General features: G+C 43.5%; 1 protein-coding gene and 1 long non-coding RNA gene across 3 annotated transcripts in view; one reads left to right on the top strand and one right to left on the bottom strand.

Moving 5' to 3' along the window:
• LOC127049568 (uncharacterized) overlaps nucleotides 1-8,855 on the top strand; it is an 838,950-nt gene extending 830,095 nt beyond the window's left edge. Inside the window, exons 2-3 of the long non-coding RNA XR_007774010.1 lie at nucleotides 6,801-8,302; nucleotides 8,417-8,855. This is a non-coding gene — a long non-coding RNA (uncharacterized LOC127049568). The remainder of the gene's footprint in view (nucleotides 1-6,800; nucleotides 8,303-8,416) is intronic.
• The window catches only part of MTR (5-methyltetrahydrofolate-homocysteine methyltransferase), an 84,815-nt gene extending 75,690 nt beyond the window's left edge, over nucleotides 1-9,125 (bottom strand). For both annotated transcript variants that reach the window (XM_050950382.1, XM_050950381.1), the window contains exons 1-3: nucleotides 9,011-9,125; nucleotides 2,766-2,980; nucleotides 235-324 (exon numbers count right to left, since the gene is read on the bottom strand). In XM_050950382.1, coding sequence (XP_050806339.1) covers nucleotides 235-324; nucleotides 2,766-2,980; nucleotides 9,011-9,047 — 342 coding nt within the window. In that variant the 5' untranslated portion in view covers nucleotides 9,048-9,125. The remainder of the gene's footprint in view (nucleotides 1-234; nucleotides 325-2,765; nucleotides 2,981-9,010) is intronic.
• Between the last annotated feature and the right edge of the window lie 10,825 nt (nucleotides 9,126-19,950).

Raw genomic sequence — 19,950 nt, forward strand, 5'->3', positions numbered from 1 at the left:
CAAGTATAATTTTCATCCTAATATTACCGTAACAATGGAAATGTGTTACAAGTAAATGGGATATTTCTCTGCTGAGCACCAGAGACCCAAACAATCTCACCTGTGTGCCCAGAGACAGTGTGCAGTTAGCAATAAACATTAGCCTTATGGACTCTGGAGACTAGGTTAATATTGGCTGCTGGGACAACAAATCTTGATTAATAGCTTAACACGTAAGTGGCTTAAAATTCTTACCAGATACTCAAGGTCATAGTCAGCTTGTGCAACTCTGGTGCTACTGAAAGTGTTTGTTTCAATGATATCAGCCCCAGAGAGCAAGTATTCCTGCAACAATAAAAAACAACTGAGAATTAATGATTTCAGATCAGGGGATAGAAAAGAAGGGAATCAGAGGATTCTAACATTGTGATTTTCGGCTAAACAAGACAAAAGGATAACTGCCTCCCAATTCACAGAAGACCAAATCCTGTAGTTCTTACTCTTGTTGCTTCAAACTAGTGTTTAACACATTTGAGGTTACTCAGAGTTTTGGCATTTAAGGTTATATTTATAAATAGCTTATAAAGGGTTAAAAACGATGTAGGTTCCAATTCAAGATGGTACTTTAGGCCCAAGCTTAACTTTAAGCATGTATGTAATCTCACTGATATGCTTCAGGTTAGACAACCTTCAAGAATCAAGGACTAATAGATGTTATAAACACTTAACAGGCATAAGTAGCGTACGTTATAGATGGTTACAATCAACCTACTGAAGCAGTTATTAAAATGGAATTAACAGATGTTATTTATTCTTTTAAAACTACGTATAATTGTACCCTTAATAAAGCAGGACCATGTTTGTAGGCTGGGACTGAAATTCTGGCCTCACTGAAGTTAACGGGAACTTGGCAATTGACTTCAATAGGGCCAAGATTTCACTCAAGATTTTCAAACAGTGATGTAATGGTGAGAGGGGTCATTGTCAGGGGCAGATATAGAATGTTAGCAGGACTTGCCGAGGGACGCCATGTGGAATGGGAAAAGAAGATGGTGAGATGGAGGACTGGAAAAGGAAAGCTAAATGATGTGGAGGCAGCTGCATAGTATGGGAGCACAGATTGGCTAAGTAAGGAGCACTGGAAGGGATTAGTAGTAGGTTGTGTTAGGAAGATTGTCTTTATTGGGGATTGTGTTTAACTATTAAGTAACTGTGTGACCTTTTTTCTGTAACTCTCATGTGCTTGTCTTCCTATTTCGACACCTAATATTGTAGCTCACGCTTACTGTGTCATGTATACTGTTACAAATAAAGCTGTATGGAGCAGGGACTTTGTCTTCCTATGTTTGGAAAACATCTTGTGCTACTAAAAAATTAACAAAAACAACTCTTCAGCTAGAAATATAGATGTGCAAACCTGCAGACACAAAAACTAGGTTACTGTCAGTAGCATTTGGCACTTAAAATCATCATAAGTATTTACACATACAATTTTTGAAATGTTTCTTTCCCTATTTTCTGTGACTGACTGAAACAACCAATGGGGAAAGTGACTAATTGTCAATGGGAAAAGAGAAAACCTGACTTCTTACAAAACACTGGTAAAACTGTTCACAATATAAAACTATAAAATGAATGAAATTGTTTTCTCTAACCTTTTTCATTTGCTGCAATTTTAGGTATAATTTGTAACAGGAAAAAATGTAGGTAGAAGTGTGTGTGATTTGATAGTGTCCCTTTAACGACACACACTATAAAGCAACGGGTGGGAGGGGGGAAATCAGCAGTATGTTAGGCCTATTAGCAAAATGCAAATTGGCAATCACTAATTCTTTTTCAACACTCAATGAAGCATAACAAGCTTTCACCTATTAGGTCTCATCAGAAAGGCTTGGCAATGAAAAAGGATTCCTAAGAAAAACACAAAAAATTACTCTTTAATAGAAGTACAACAAATGTCATTAGGCTTCACTACTGTGTGGATTTTCTTAAAGGTGCATGAGAAGATGAACACACTTCAAATGCTAAAGGAAAACTACATGATGATTTTTATATTTGGGTGATAAAAGTACTCATGTGACTACACTATTGAGTATTTGGGATTTTTCTAAATGAAGAAACAAATGAATTTAATAGTAATTAAGGCAAATAAACAGGAAATAAATAGGAACATATCTAGTGTTAAAGACAATATTAATTTTAAAATTAACTAGCAGAAAACTGATATTCCTCCTCTCTACTCCCTATTCTGGACGCATGCGTGCACTCACATACAGAGCTAATAAACACTGTACAGATCCAAAGGGCACACTGATATTTATGATCTCATTTACACACTTGAGTTTCACTTTCACCTCCTTCAAAATCATTCATTAAATGACAACAATTTTGAACAATTTGACCCTTCAAGTTCTTATTTTATCAGGCACAAAACATTACTGAATACAATATATTAGTAGGTAATAATGCACTTGAACTGGGAAATCCACTTTGACTTTTGAAAATAGACTACCCACCAACTCTCGATGACATGGGATGGATCATGCAATAATTGCCCTGTTCTGTTCATTCTCTCTGAAGCATCTGGCATTAACCATTGTCAGAAGACAGGATACTGGGTTAGACAGACCACTGGTCTTACCCAGTATGGCTGTTCTTATGTTATTAAAATATTTTAAAAGATTAAGTAGAAAATGAGGGAAATTCAGAAATTAATAAAACCACTGCAGATGAGTTGGATTTTTTTTTTTTAAATCAGAACACTCAGAAGTTAGGTGATACAATACCTTGTGAATTTTGTAGATTATATCAGGCTGAGTTATACTCAAAAGGTCATTGTTGCCTTTCAGAAATTTTGAATGATCCTTAAATTCTTGCCCTCGGAAGTCCTCCTCTGATAGCACATGCTGCTGGATCATGGTCCCCATGCCTCCATCCAAAACCATAATCCGCTCCCGCAAAATGGATTCAATTTCATCTTTCAAGCTCTTCTGGGTATTCACTATAAAAAAATTACAATTAAAACAAAAGTAGCATATATACTCGATCATAGGCCAGTTCTTTTATAAGCCGACGACCCTCTCCCCCCTGCCCCCGATGGGTAAGTAAAAATGGAAATTTTTTATAACCCGTTCATAAGCCAACCCTATAATTCAGGGGTCCGCCAACTTTGGCTCCTAGGCCAACAGGATAATCCGCTGGTGGGCCGAGATGGTGGTTTACCTCGAGCATCCATGGGCACGGAGGTAAACCTAAGTAAATAAAGTGTCCTGGTGCGCCAGCTGCTTACCCTGACGGGCCGGGACAGCAACTGGTGGGAAATTTTTTGGGGGGAGAAGCTGGGAGTTAGGGGAGTAACCTCTATGACCACCCCCAACAAGACCCCATCCCTAGGCCGGGACCCTCACACTTTCCCCATTCCATCCCTTCCCACCTTATCTGGGGAGGGCCAGGGGAGGATGTCTCTGATCCGGCTGGAGTTGCTCCAGCAGGCTGGGCAGCGCAGCTGCAGTCTGCTCCAGCAGGTCAGACCGGGCGGCACAGCCACAGCCTGCTCCAGCATCCTCTGGCGAGCAGGGCCAAGAGGCACAGCTGCAGCCTGCCAGCCCTGGAGCTGCAGCTGCTTCGGAGGCTGAGGGGAGAGCAAGAGAGACTCTGGCCCCGCCTCTTCCCTTCTGTCTCTGCTGGCTGTGCTGCCTCTCCTTGCTCCTTCTGTTCGTGGGAGGAGCTGTCCAACCTCTGCCTCTCTATACCTGTTCATAAGCCGACCACCATCTCTGGTGCGTCCCTTTTTTACTAAAAAAAACCTCAGCTTATGAACAAGTATATACAGTAAGCAACTTTGAAATCCCCCCCGCCCCGCCCAAAATACATAATTTTAAAGTATAAGTACTTTGAATTTTCAAAGTTAATTTCGAAAAGGGTTATTTGTTTTATTATAAAATAGTGGTCAGTTATGGTACTGCACCTGAAGTTGAGATATTTTAATATGAGCAAATAATATGTTATAAGTCTCTGACCCTGCTTCTGCATCTGTATGAGCAGAACTCTCCTGCAGGAGCCACACTTGAGTCAATACAGATGCACCTGTATGGAGTCAGCTGCAGACGTGGGGCCTAAGTATATACCCAAGTATATAAGTAACCATTTCCACAAGCAACTAGGCATATAGATATTAACCTATCCCTTCCACAACATCAGCACTCATTCAATGCAAATTTAAAATTTCTCTTTGTACAAGTTCTCTCAGGGGCCTACTCCTGCAGTCTTTACACAAGCAAGACTCTCACTGAACTAAGTGGGAGTTTCAACTGAGCAAGGACTACAGAGTCAGCTCCATCCTGACAGACTTAAACTTCCTTGGGAAAGGTCTGGGCCACACCCACATATCTCGTCTGAATTTGATTTTCGGTTATAGATTTATTTGACCTGACCATTACTGTGCTCCAGTGAAAAGGGCTGCCTACTTCTTTTCAGGGCTAAGTGCAGACCTTTTAAAGTTTCCTTACGCAAACATAACATGCTTTAGCACTGAAGAATTCCTCTACTACCCAAATACAAATATAACACAGTTGTTAGTGATGCTTGGACAATGGACTTTCATGGATAAAAGGAAACACAAACAATTTAAGGTTTGATCCAAAGCTCATTGTTGAAGACCACAGAAAGATTCGCATTGACAGTAACTCCTCACTTAACATTGTAGTTCTGTTCCTGAAAAATGCAACTTTTAAGTGAAACAATGTTAAGCGAATCCAATTTCCCCATAAGAATGAATGTAAATGGAGAATGGGGGGGTTAGGGTCCAGGGATTTTTTTTTTTTTTTTGCCATACAGTACAGTACTATAGTTGGGAGGTGTCCCTGCCTTCTCCCACACAGGCACAGCCCACTGGCACTGGAGATGAGACAGACAAGGAGGCTGACGATGCTGCAGGCTAGGAGAAGCACGTTGTGCAGCAGCAGCGGCAGCTTCCTCTACTCAGCAAGCACCAGGGGCAGGGGGCTCAACCCTCGGCCTGCCCACGCCACCCCTTCCCCTAAGCCTCCACCCTTAACCCGCCTCTTCTTCCCCCCACCCTCCTTTACTCCGCACACTGCACCCTCGCTTCTTCCCCCTCCCTCCCCTGCCTCCTGCCCGCAGCAATCAGCTGGCTTGCAGCGATCAGAAAACAGGAGGGGGAGGAGCAAGGACACGGCATGCAGCCCTGCCACCCCAACACCGTAAGCCAGCTGACTGATGCGGGCAGGAGACAGGAGAGGGAGGGAGGGGGGAGGTGCGCTGCATCCTCGCTCCTCCCCCTCCCTCCTGCCCATGGCTTGCGATGTTCAGGGGGCAGGAGGGATGGGGGAGGATGCGGCTCACAGGCTCCCCCCTCTCTCACCTGCCTCCTGCCCGTGGCAATCAGCTAGTTTGTGGCATTCAGGAGGCAGAGGAGGGAGGAGGAGCATGTGCACTGAGTCTCCCTCCTGAATGCCGCAAGCCAGATGATTGTCGTAGGCAGGAAGCAGGGGGTGGGGGCAGCGGAGTGTGGAGGAAGGCGCTGATCCGCAGCGTCTGCCAGCGGGCGGGAGGCGCTGTGGGGGGGACATAGGGGACCTGATGGGGGGCAGCCAAATGACGTTATAGCGAAGCATTGCACAACTTTAAATGGAGCATTTTCCGTAATTGAGCAAGGACGTAAAATCGAAGCAACGTTAAGCGAGAGGACGTTAAGTGGTGATTACTGTACTTCAATGCAATTTGGATAAGGATCTTAGGTCCAAAATTTGGGTTTTATTTAAAAAAAGGGGGAAAAACGGGGGATTCAGAACTTAAAATGAATAGAACTGTGTCCTGACTTTTAAGTGAATATCAATAATATTTTTTTAGAAATCCACAAACACTGCCTTGTGGTGTTAGAAAGCAAACCACAAGCATTGTGCTAGTGTTAAACAAAAACTAATAAATAGAGCTGGCCAGAAAAACTCTGATGAAATATTTGTTGTCAGGATTTGCTGATTCAGCCAAATCAAATCATTTCGTAGAGACGGTTTGTCAAGGTTTTCCCCCCACTTTGAACTTTAGAGTAAAAATGTGGGGGACCTGCATGGACTCTTCTAAGCTTAATTCCTAGCTTAAATTTGGTACGCTGCCACTAGCCAAAAATATAGTGTTTGGCACACTTCTGTTTCCCCAAAACCTTCCCTGGGAAACCCAAGACCCAAACCCCTTGGGTCTTAAAACAGGGAGAAATAAACTATTCCCCCTCCTTTCCCCCTCCCCGGGTTGCCTTGGGAAGCTTCACAACGATCCAAACTCCTTGGATCTTAAAACAAAGATGGATTAACCACTCCCCCTCCTTTCCCCCCCACCAATCCCTGGTGAGTTCAGACTCAATCCCCTTGGGTCTTATAACAAGGAAAAAATCAATCAGGTTCTTAAAAAAGAAAGCTTTTAATTAAAGAAAGAAAAAGTAAAAATTATCTCTGTAAAATCAGGATGGAAAATACTTTACAGGGTATTCAGATTCATATAGACTAGAGGGACCTCCACTCCCCCCCCCCCAGCCTTAGATTCAAAGTTTCGGCAAACAGAGGTAAAAATCCTTCCAGCAAAAGGAAAAACATTCACAAGTTGAAAGAAAACAAACATAAGACTAATCCGCCTTGCCTGGCTATACTTACAATTTTGAAACATGGAAGACTGATTTAGAAAGATTGGGAAAGTCTGGGTGTAGGTCTGGTCCCTCTTAGCCCCAAGAGCAAACAAACAGCACAAAGAAAGATGTTCCTCCACCAAGATTTGAAAGTATCTTGTCCCCCCATTGGTCCTCTGGTCAGGTGTCAGCCAAGTTCACTGAGGCCACGTCCAGACTAGGAATTAAAATCGATTTTAGATACGCAACTTCAGCTACGGGAATAACGTAGCTGAAGTCGAATTTCTAAAATCGAGGTACTCACCCGTCTGGACGGCGCGGCATCGATGTCCGCGGCTCTCCGTGTCGATTCCGGAACTCCGTTCGGGTTGATGGAGTTCCGGAATCGATGTAAGCGCGCTCGGGGATCGATACATCGCGTCCAGACTAGATGCGATATATCGATCCCCGAGCAATCGATTTTAACCCGCCGATGCCGCGGGTTAGTCTGGACGAGGGCTGAGCTTCTTAATCCTTTACAGGTAAAAGAGACATTAACCCTTAACCATCTGTTTAAGACATAGTTGGTTTCCTGACAACCTGGTGAGCTGCAGAGGACTCCATGAGCTGTGTCTCCAAGGCATCCACCTCAGAATCAAGGCTTCATAACCTTTTGCAGAGAATTCTGATTTGGGGGTGGAGTGGTATTGTAAGTGGGAATGAAACCAGCTTTGGAAATATGGAAATCCTCTACAAAACTGAATTACTTTTCTCCATCCAGGTTTACTTAATAAACAGTAAGTGGAACTAACCACTCCAGCTCCAGTGTCTACACGGAGAAAAATGCAAAAATAAGCCAACAGTAAATAGTGAAGGACTGAGTACATTTTAAAAAATTCTTTCCATTTGAATTATCTAAACATGTTCTCTTTATCACAAAAATTAAAAAACAAAAACAAACAACCTGCTATATTAACAGTGTCTCTAGCCATCTCATCAACTGCAACTGTCTATTTGGAACCTCATCCTGCAATGACCTATGGGAAGGGTCTGTCCATGCCAACTTTCAACAGATCTTTGCATATGTCCACACACATGCATCTCACTGCAGTACCAGGCCTTGAAGACTGGTAAATAAAACAATCTGTTCCTTAAAATAAATAAATAAATAAAACAAACAACAGCACATGCTTTTGTGCAGTCAATGAGGAAGAGGCAAGATACACTATGACAGACACCTGTAAAAAGCTTCTTCAAACATAAACATGAAATAACCTTCTTTTAGCAACTGAGCTGAGAGAGAAAACCAAAACAAGCAAATTATATGGGAATGCTGTGCTGCTATTGGGTGATGTGACTCTACTACTAGCACTATTTTTATTTCAATCAATACTAGATTCACATGTTCATCAACATGATAAAAAAAAATCTGCTTAGTACTTCCAGCCCCTAAAGTTTAAATGTCATATTAATCACTCCTCTTCTCCCCACCCCTCAAATAACGGATGAGTTTAGAATTTATGAAATTTTAAAACAGTGAAGTGTTCCTTCAGTCCTTCATGATTTTTGACACTTAGGGGTAATCTGCCGCACCCTAGCATTTTTGTATGACCATTTCAGGCTGAAAATTCCACTTTACCTGCATGCAAAATGCATGCACAAAAATACACCCTCGTTATAACGAAGCCCAAGGGATCCAAGCCATTTGTTTGGTATAGTCACGAGTCTATTACAGCGAGGTGGCGGGGGTAGACAGACCCTCCAGCCCCAGAGCCGCGGCAGGGAAACAACACACTTTAATCTACAGTTAATAACCGAAAGACTATATTTAAATTAGTAATGGGCATTGGAGGTCAAATACAGACTCATCCAAAGGCAATTTCAGCTTCCGCTCAGTAGCATATTAGTTAACCAGCCGGGCGACTTGCATCATGTAAAAAGTTCGTTTAACCCGGGGTCAGGAGACACTACCAGGTACAGGCAGGCTGACGAGTCAGAGGCAGGTTTCGGAAATTCACGTGCTTGTTAAAAATGTTACGCACGATCATCAGCGGGTACAAGAACATCTTTAACTGTAAGACGGGCCAGCGCGCCTCTGTTTTCGAGGCGGAGCCTCCCCAGGAAATACAGAGCAGCAAGTTGCTAATCGGAGCCCTGGAGCACACGCCGCCCGGGCAAACTCGCTAGACGGACAACAGAGGCGCTGCTCCCCGCTGGCAGGAGGATTGCAGCTGCAGCGGCGGCAGCTCCCCCCCGCCCTCCAGTGCCTTGGCAGAGAGCGACACTCAGAGCCCCCGGCAGCCCCCGCCACGGCTCCCCGCAGAGCCAAGGACGAGGCAGCCCCGAGCCCCACGCGCCGCCCCCAGGCCCAGGGGACCCAGCACCGATGCACGCAACGCCCGGCCCCTTAGTTACCCGGCCGCTCGGGGAACTTGTAGCCGGCGGGCGACATGCCGCCGCTGCAGGGCCGCCCGCTCCTCCTTCTCCGGCAGCGGCGGGGCCAGGGTAGCGCGCCTGGGTCCGCGCCTCGACCTGGGCTGCTCCCCGGGCACGTGACGCAGCAGCGGCAGGGCCCGGCGGCGCTCGCGGGGGTGGTTGCTGCTGTGCTGCAGGAAGGGCGGCTCTGTGAGGGGTGAGCCGGCAGCTGGGCTCAGAGCCACAAGGCCTGGGCCTAGGCAGGGACCCACCTCTAAAAACCAAGACGTACCCTGAATTCATTCCCCTTGTGACAGACCCAGATCCCTGCATGCAGTCTGTGAGGTTGGGGGCAGGTACAAGAACGTAAGAGCTGCCATGCTGGGTCAGAGCAGTGGCCCATCTAGCCTAGTATCTTCTCTTCTGACAGTGGCCAGTGCCAGATGCTTCAGAGGGAATGAACAGAACAGCCTAGTTACTTAACAATCCATCTCTTGTTGGGCCAGTCCCAGGAGCTGGCAGTCAGAGGCTTAGGGATGCCCAAAGTCAGGGATGTTTGTGTTCTTCCCACTGCCTCCCTCCCTGCCTTGGTTGTTTCCGCCCTTTTGGAGAGGCTGCAGTAGAGTGAAAGAAAAAAAGTCTCAGTTGAACTAGCTGATCCACCTTTGACAAGATAGAGCTAGTCTGGCATTACCAGTGTCCCTAGGAGAGGGCCGTCTGATCTGGGTGGCCTCCAGGAAGCTAGCACAAACCCTGGCTCCATAATATACCAGTGTGCTGACATAGCTAGAAAAGGTGCAGACATTCGCAATAAGCCAAAAGCTTACCGCCAGCTTTTGGTTTAAGGTACTTAAATATTTGTAATTAGCCAACACAGTGCTGGTTACAAACCCTCTGTGGGACAAACAAGACCTAGAAGCCCACATAACTCATGATTATTTCAGTCACTAATGCTGCTAATAAGTATCACAAATTCAACTTCATAATTCAAGAAAAGGGGTTATTCACAGTGAAGAAATACAATTTGACAACAAATTAATTATGCTGGTATATGCAAGTAAGAAATTTAAACATAACTGGAGAAATAGCAATATAAAATTGACATGGTTGTTAAAAAGAATAGAGACTAATGTGGTCTGACACATTTAAGTATTTATAAAGCTTACATTAAACCAGATGAAAAATCTGTTCTCGCCTTGTAAATGTAGTGGAAGAGAGCAGGAACGAGATGTATAGTCAGGTAGAATGAACTCTTTCCATATATGAAAGGGGGGAAGTATATTAATACTAATATTTGCAAATATTTCTATGATGTAACTTGAGTGGAGTATTACATGCATTAGCCCTTTTAAAATTAATAACATGAGAAGTTAAAGTTTTGTCTGTGAATGGCATCTTGTACAGATACTTTTAAGTATCATACACATACACAAACATTCTGGTCTAATATAATAAAGATTTTAAGATGTGGTTGACAAAAAACTTACAGTTTAGTTATGTACCTTACCTATTGTCAAGGAGCTGATTTCAAGAGTATAGTGAATTATATACCTGAATGTGTATCCTTAGAACTTGCAGCTAAATGAAATATCACGCTTCAGACAGATGAAAATTACCCAGTGACATGATGCCCTGACGTGATGAAAGCTGCTATGGTGGAGAAAGCTACAGTATGTCACACAGAGAAGAAACAGAAGATATCACAAAATACATAATATCAGATAAATAGATTAATGCTAGAAGGAACCATTATATTCATCTATAGTCTGACCTCATGCATAAACAAAGGCCGTAGCATTTCACTTAGTAATTCCTACAGTAAGCTTTATAACTGGTGATTGAACTAGAACACACCTTTTAAAAAGACATCCCATCTTGAAGTAAAGACCTTATCACTTTGGAGAATTTATCACACCTGCTGGTAAGATGTTCCAAAAACTGACACCCCCATCTACCCCCCAAAACTCCAACTAACATAAAACATAAAACCCCTGAAAGAAATCCACTGTAAAACCATAACAATAGGGAGCAAAAACTAAAAACAACACGCACTACCCTATGCAGAGATTTTACCAAAATAAAGGAGAAGTGCCAAAGACTCCATGAGGGCAGTCCACTTTGCTATTGCTATCAATTTTGCATGGAAGTTGCTCAGGCCCCAACCCACAAAAGTACTTAGGCACCTAAACCTCAGATTTAGGCACTGTGATCCACAGAACTCTCACTGAACCCTGTAAGCACTTAAGTTTCTGCCTCTGAGCTTGTGCACTGTATTCTGTTGTAGTGATTTAGATGAGCCAAAGGTGTTACTATAACCCAGTCATCGTCCAACATTAAACAGTTTTAAAACAAGGTTCAGGGTTGAGTATAAAGTGACCTTAGCCTGCTTAGTGTCATGGCAAACGTATCATTTAAAATCCTTTAAACCTTTTATTAAAGATACAGAAAGGAAGGAAAAACAGTTAAACATTTGAAATGTAAGGAATTAAGTAAGATTTTATTTTTAACATCTCTTGTGCCCTTTCCCTTGAGCTGGAGAGAGTTTTTAGATGGAAAAGATCCCTTTTTGACTGTCTTTTAGATGGTATCAAAGATGGTAATAATTATCCTTTTGGAGAAAAGAGAAATTTGTTGAGCTGGGCTGGAGCTGTTGTTACTGCTGTTGTTGTTAAAATCGTATCCCATTTCCTAAGAAGACAAAGCAAGACACACACAAGAGGGGAGAGGAAAGAAGAGCAATGAAAGAAAATGAAACTTCTGTCTCTAGTGTTGATTCTCAATTGTAGCCTTGCTGCTGGCTGGAAAAACACAGGACCAGCAAGCAGTCTGATCAGCCACTCCAAGACCTGGCAAACTCATATAAATATTGGGCTGTTTAAGACATTGCATTTAGTTGCCTTTTTCTGATCACAGGCTTTCAGCCGTGTTACAAAATATCCTAACCCAGCAGGGCCCGCTCCAGGCACCAGCATAGGAAGCAGGTCCTTGGAGCAGCCAATGCAAAGGAGCAACACTCCGTCCGGTATCAGAGCCGCACGTCCGGGTCTTCGGTGTGAATTTGGCGGCGGGTCCCTCATTTCCATTCTTCCTCTTTGAGCTGCCGCTGAAGAGGAAGAGAGGGAGGACCCGCCGCCAAACTGCCGCAGAAGAAGCGGTGCGATTGAGCTGCCGCCAAAGTGCTGCTGCTCTTTTTTTTTTTTTTTTCCTGCTTGGGGTGGCAGAAAAGCTGGAGCCAGCCCTGCAAGCCAGACTCTTATTAAACAGAAGGATGGAGAGTTAGGCAAGTGAAGAAATATGGTAGTAATAAGAAAAAGGACACATGAGAGAGAAAGGGAGACAGACAGTCCCACATCCCAGGTGGTATTCAGGATTTAGCTGGAGCTGATGGAGGTGGCCATGTCATCTGGCTCCCTCTCTCTGGCCCAGTCCAGTCAGAACATCTCTCAAGATTAGGATGAAGAAGGTCCAGGGTCCCAGGAAATGGTAGGGGTGGCAGCCACAACAGTGAAGCTTGCTCCAGTAACCAGTTTCAACCCCAGAATCTCTGTCTTTAAGGACCCACAAAAGGAGTGGTGGGTGGAACAGCCCATCTCCTCTTTATTTTGTCCTCCAATTCGGCCCAATATCTGAACACCAATTTTGGTTCATTAATTTCCAGTCCCACATTTTCTTGTTTACAAAGCATGATCTTAACACAGTTCTTGAGTTATGTCAGTAGGCCTCTTTGTTTGTACTAATTCAAAGAAGCCTATTGATTCCCTTTTGTATGTTTTCCCATCAACATTTGTTATTATAGGTTATTGTGACATTTTATGAACTTTCACCTACTTTAGATAGCTGAGTTCACAATTAAAGTAAATTTGTAGGCCCAATTATTACAACATGCCTCACTGTGGGTGTCTGGACACCTATTGCCCTAAGTCCCAGATTCACAAACCAAGAGAAGATTGGCATTCAATTTATCCACCTAAGTCACATGCAAGGCCTGATCTGGTAGGGGGCCTCAGAGGTCACCTACAAGATCAAATCCAGGGAGAGCAGTTTTTAACCGGATGATTAGAATACTTATAGACTCATAGACTCTAGGACTGGAAGGGACCTCGAGAGGTCATCGAGTCCAGTCCCCTGCCCTCATGGCAGGACCAAATACTGTCTAGACCATCCCTGATAGACATTTATCTAACCTACTCTTAAATATCTCCAGAGATGGAGATTCCACAACTTCCCTAGGCAATCTATTCCAGTGTTTAACTACTCTGACAGTTAGGAACTTTTTCCTAATGTCCAACCTAAATCTCTCTTGCTGCAGTTTAAGCCCATTGCTTCTTGTTCTATCATTGGAGGCTAAGATGAACAAGTTTTCTCCCTCCTCCTGATGACACCCTTTTAGATACCTGAAAACTGCTATCATGTCCCCTCTCAGTCTTCTCTTTTCCAAACTAAACAAACCCAATTCCTTCAGCCTTCCTTCATAGGTCATGTTCTCAAGAGCTTTCATCATTCTTGTTGCTCTTCTCTGGACCCTCTCCAATTTCTCCACATCTTTCTTGAAATGCGGTGCCCAGAACTGGACACAATACTCCAGTTGAGGCCTAACCAGCGCAGAGTAAAGCGGAAGAACGACTTCTCGTGTCTTGTTTACAACACACCTGTTAATGCATCCCAGAATCATGTTTGCTTTTTTTGCAACAGTATCACACTGTTGACTCATATTAAGCTTGTGGTCCACTATGACCCCTAGATCTCTTTCTGCCATACTTCTTCCTAGACAGTCTCTTCCCATTCTATATGTGTGAAACTGATTGTTCCTTCCTAAGTGGAGCACTTTGCATTTATCTTTATTGAACTTCATCCTGTTTACCTCAGACCATTTCTCCAACTTGTCCAGATCATTTTGAATTTTGACCCTGTCCTCCAAAGCAGTTGCAATCCCTCCCAGTTTGGTATCATCCGCAAACTTAATAAGCGTACTTTCCATGCCAACATCTAAATCGTTGATGAAGATATTGAACAGAACCGGTCCCAAAACAGACCCCTGCGGAACCCCACTTGTTATACCTTTCCAGCAGGATTGGGAGCCATTAACAACTACTCTCTGAGTACGGTTATCCAGCCAGTTATGCACCCACCTTATAGTAGCCCCATCTAAATTGTACTTTCCTAGTTTATCTATAAGAATATCATGCGAGACCGTATCAAATGCCTTACTAAAGTCTAGGTATATCACATCCACCGCTTCTCCCTTATCCACAAGGCTCGTTATGCTATCAAAGAACGCTATCAGATTAGTTTGACACGATTTGTTCTTTACAAATCCATGCTGGCTATTCCCTATCACCTTACCACCTTCCAAGTGTTTGCAGATGATTTCTTTGATTACCTGCTCCATTATCTTCCCTGGCACAGAAGTTAAACTAACTGGTCTGTAGTTTCCTGGGTTGTTTTTATTTCCCTTTTTATAGATGGGCACTATATTTGCCCCCTTCCAGTCTTCTGGAATCTCCCCTATCTCCCATGATTTCTCAAAGATAATAGCTAGAGGCTCAGATACCTCTTCCATTAACTCCTTGAGTATTCTAGGATGCATTTCATCAGGTCCTGGTGACTTGCAGGCATCTAACTTTTCTAAGTGATTTTTTACTTGCTCTTTTCTTATTTTCTCTTCTAAACCTACCCTCTTCCCATAAGCATTCACTATACTAGACATTCCTCCTACTTGCCTAGGCTGTGGGAGATCCACACCCAGGTTCAGTCCCCACCCACTTTTCTGCCAGAGGCAAAGAAAGGATTTGAACAGAGGACTCTAACCACTTAGCTGTGGGATATTCTGATGTAGGGCTTCCTCAGTCTCTCCTGTGGAAGTTGTTTCACTGTGGATAAATAATGAAAAGGTGATTGTAATAGAGGGACTGGGTCTCCACATTCCATATGGATGCCTTAACCACTGCACTACCTGTAAGTGTTTGTTCACAGTAGAACAGTGATCGGGACAGAAAGAGAGAGTGAGTGAGAATGACTCTGTACTCCAATGGTTAGGGCGCCCCAAATATTTGGGAGACATAGGGTCCCCACTCTCTCACTATTTATTCACAGTGGAACAGCTTCAACAGGAGAGATTGAGAGAGCCCTATGTATGTGCATACACTCAATATGGTGTCATATTGTTACAGCTACAATTAATTCAAATATACATTTATCATTAAAATTGAATTTGTATTTGAGCACAAGACAAGATTCTTAATTGTATTAATGTTGATTTGTTACAGCTTAGGGGATCTGGGGTTCTATTCCTTGGTTTCTTTATTTTTGCTGAATATTATAGAGGGAATTGGTAACTATCCTTATATTTATACTTTCCATTATAAAGGATTATTGCAACTTTTTCTGCTAAGACTTCTAACATCTCCATTGTTCGCAGCAGATCTTTGAAATTCAACAGTGAGGATGGCCTCAAGCTAGAGAAATACCTATTCTTGGTCCCAGATTTTCTTGGTTCAAATTTAGCTATATTAGAGTGTTAAAAGATTATTGCCTTTCTGTTGCTTTCAAACCAGCATCAGCTCTGCACTAGGAACAATTGGGAACTCTGTGGTGGGGGAAAATTAAACCCTAATTCTGCCCTCCCCCCCAATTCTGGCCCCAGTCTTTAATTGCATCGTTACATGCTATTTTTACCACAGGAGTCCTCATTCATCCAGTACACGGATGGGACACACAAGGGAACAAAATAAAAGGTTGCACAGGCAACCATAAATCTGGCCTCTACTTTAGAGAGTTTGACTTTGCAACCTAAATACATACAAAAAGAAAATGTAATGTTATATATTTGGTAATTGTTTATTAATGGCCCTCTGGTTTGTCTAGCGCAGCAGTTCTCATGCTGTGGGTTGGGACTCCAAAGTGGGTTGCAACCGTGTTTTAATGGGGTTGCCAGGGCTGGCTTAGGCTTACTGGGACTGAAGCCAAAGCCCAAGGGCTTCAGCCAGGAGCGCCACCAGCTTTTTTGCCACCCTAGGCAGCAGAAGGTCCCGCCTCCGAAATGCTGCCCCGACAGAGGCAGCGGAAGGTCCGGCCACCGCAGTCGCTGCCCGCCAAATGTTAGTGCCCTAGGCAACTGCCTAGGTCGCCTAATGGGTTGCACCGGCCCTGGCTTCAGCCCTGGGCAACAGGGCTCAGGTTACAGGCTCCCTGCCTGGGGCTGAAGACCTTTGGCCAGCCCACACTCAAGTTTGGCCCCTCACCAGCGGTGACTGGGCTCAGATGAGCTTAGGTTTCAGTTCTCTCCGGGGCTGTGAAGTAATTTTTGTTGTCAGAAGGGGATCACTGTGCTATGAAGTTTGAGAATCCAGGTCTAACATGTACAGACAAACCTATAGTGCAGCGGTCTCCAAAGTGGGGTGTGTGAACCCCAAGTGGTGCACAAGACAATCCATTGGGGGGTGCGGCAGGAGGAGCGTCGCCGGAGGAAAAGAAAAAGGGCAGCCGGAGGAGGGAGGGAGCGAGGAAGCTCCCCCGCCCCTCTGGGCCAGAGAGGGCCACCTGGAACTCAGGGGCTTTAGGGCCCTGGGCTAAGGGGGCCCCAGGGCCCTGGCCTGCAACTCTAAAGCCCCTTTCAGAATGCGACCCTGAGTTCTCCGGCCCCTGGAGAAGCAGGGGCAGCCGTACAGCCAGTGGCAGGAAAAAAGCGGCGCTTTCCCCTTCAAAGCCAGCTGAAGAGAAACAGGGCTTTGAAGGGGAAAGGGCTTTGAAGGGGAAAGCGGCGCTTCTCTCTGGCCGCTGGCTGTGTGGCTGCCCTTGCTCCTCCCGAGTCCTCCGGCCCATGCTTGCAGGGCCGCATTCCAAAAGAGGCTTTAGAACTGCAGGCCAGGGCCCTGGGGCCCCTTTAGCCCAGGGCCCTGCAGCCCCAAAAGCCCCTGCATTCTGAGTAGCCCTGCCTGGCGGCGGGGCAGAGGGGCAGCTCCCAGAATCGTGGCCATAGGGGCAGTGCCGCACTGCACAGATCACATGCACACCCCCTGCACCAAACAGGAGCTGCCCCAGGTAAGTGCTCTTTACCTCCTGCCTGTCCCAGCCCTGAGCCTCCTCCCGCACCTCCACCCGGAGCACCTTCCCGCACCCTAAACCTAATCCAGACCTTCTAATCACTGTATCACAAAGTATTAAACCAAGTTTTTCAGAAATAATGAAGCATATTCATCACATTGCTCTCACTAAAAAGTATTAATAATTTTTTTGTGAGAGCAAAAAGGTTTTTTTGTACCTTTAAAATAAAATAATATTTTTAAAATATTATTTATTTCATCTTTGTCTCATCCTTTTTTAATTTCTATTTTTGTGTATATTTTATTATATAATATATTAGTACAGTAGTATGTGTATATAATTTATACATAAATAAATATATATATAGTGGGGGTGTGTGCTCAAAAAATTTTTACTGATAGGGGCGCGCGATCAAAAAAGTTTGGAGACCATTGCTACAGTATACAAAAATACCATAAAGCTTTTTTATAATAGCACTCATGTACCCATCTCAGATTTGGGGAGGTGGATGTTTGTATTTAATCTGTAAAACAGGTGAAATGTTGTGAAATATTTCAGCATAAGAGTGGCGATATTATTTGCACTATAACAACACTGATGGATCCTAGTCGTGGCTTATAGCCCCATTGTGCTAGGCACTATACAAATAGTTTTTTGTTGTTTATTTATCTCTGCCTTTAAGAGCTTATACAAGTTAAGGGCCTATGTAAATTATAATTCAATAAAGCAAAAAATATTCTCTAGCTAGTAACATTGAGATAGTTAGTCATCAGAGCTCTAGAAATAGCAGCAACATCAAATAATAATGATCAGTTTGGGCTGCCTTCTGTTTTACTTCTGCATCCAGCTGACTATGTGCAGATCCCACAGACATCACTTTCTCCAGATGTGCATGCAAAATGTCCTTCATGCTACTCAACCAAAAGGCAAAATTGTGCTATGGGCCCAACATAATATCTGTCAAAGTCAGCAGGAAGAGCCTGATCCAATGCCTGTCAAACTCAACAGCAGTCTCTAATTAGTGCTATGACAAGCGTTTATATTTCCTACCGACTACCAATAAGTACCCAGAAAGCTGCAACACTCTATAAACTTCAAAAGAAATTATTTCTTACATGATCGTTAAGACAGAAGGTCAACTGGGTTAAAAAGAAGGGCCAATACAACACCAGTAGGAAACTTTCTTATTTAAACTAATATCAGTTCTACATATAATATAGTTTTATAACATTTGTGCAGGTATCTCTCAGCATGCACAGCATCCTGGTTTCTGCAGGAGACTGGAAATTTTGTGACATTGAAAATCTAATTTCTTTCTAATTGCATCAAAATGAAACTTTAAATCCAAATAAGTATTTTTAGCTACAAAAGGATTTAAACCATTTAAATCAGTTTGCATTCTAGTATTTCAAATATGTTTGGGCCTGGTTTCAGCTTTTTCCCCTTCCAGAAATGGCTTAGCTTTAAAAAAAGGGAAGAGTTTAAACCAGTCAGTCTTTGAAGCGAACTAAGGCTTTGTCTACACTGCAGGGAAAAGTCGATTTAAGCTACGCAATTTGAGTTACATGAATCTACTTACCATGGGGTCCACACTACGCTATGTCAATGGGAGATGCTCTCCCGTCAACTCCCCTTACTCTTCTCAATCCAATGGAGTACATGAGTTGACGGGAGAGCGATCTGCAGTCAATTTAGCGGGTCTTCACTAGACCAATCCCTTGTCAATCCCCTAGTAAGTGTAGACAAGCCCTAAGTCTTTCTGGTTTGGTTTTCCAGTCATGTTACTTTACAACAAAAGTAACTCCTTTGAGTTACAGTACACCTCTTTGTGTTGTTTTGTGTATTCATAAGAAGGAGGCACAGGCTGGACTCTAAGAAGTAAGGCGTTATTAGAACTAAAACAGAGTTACATAAGTCAGGGGAGAGCCATGCACTCCTAGCTGTATATCTGGCCAAGCTGATGCTAAACTGCTTCCAGATGGTTTTCTTTAGCCCCAGTCCAGCTCCCTCTAATGTATCCTCTGCTCTTAAAGGCATAGTACATACTCCTAATTCTCTTACGTTGCTGTAAGAGAGTAGGGAATTGGGCCAAATATATTAGAATGTGAACTTTTAGCTGTTGAGCCTGTGCATTGGCCACTTCTATTATATCCATTACAAAATTATGGCCCAATCTTTCATCTCATGTGTGATCAATCTTAATTCATATGGGGCTCAGTTTCCACTATTTTTATTCACATGAGTAGTCTTTAGTCAAGCAAGAACAATGGGATTATTTATTTCATCAGTGTTTCAGGACTGCACTCCTATTAATGCTTTCAAAAACATACAGCTTCAATTCTGAGACCAGAGCAAAAAACTAATCTGATTTCTGACACACAGATCTTGGCATGCTGTTTTGTACAAGTTAGCAGTGATTTGTACAGTTTTGTTGAGTACGGATTCTTTGCCCGTTAATGATTGTTATGTTTGCCCTTTGTATGCAGCATAGACCCTGTGTGCAGAATTTCAGTTTTATTTAAGAATTAAAAATGTTAGTCTTCATAGTTGTGAAAGTGATTTTTTTTGAAGTGAAACAAATATTAAACTGACATGAATGGAACTGAGATGTTAACATTTCCCGTTCTAAGGCGGACATTGGCATAAATGCATTGGGTGGGATCTACAAAGGGACTTAAGCATTGCGACACCCCCAGTGTCACAATGCCTAACTTTTAGGCACCTACAAAATCACATGAACAACACTGCAATCCGCAAAGCCTGAGTTAAGCTCCCTATACAATGAATGGGGAAAGACTGAGGCACCTAACAACAGAAACCACAAAAGTCAACATGGTAGGAGGGAAGCCACCTAAACTAGCCAGTGAGAGATGCCAACAGAGTGGCATGTGCTAAGC

Source organism: Gopherus flavomarginatus, chromosome 4 (assembly GCF_025201925.1).
Source record: "Gopherus flavomarginatus isolate rGopFla2 chromosome 4, rGopFla2.mat.asm, whole genome shotgun sequence".
Lineage (NCBI taxonomy): Eukaryota > Metazoa > Chordata > Testudines > Testudinidae > Gopherus > Gopherus flavomarginatus.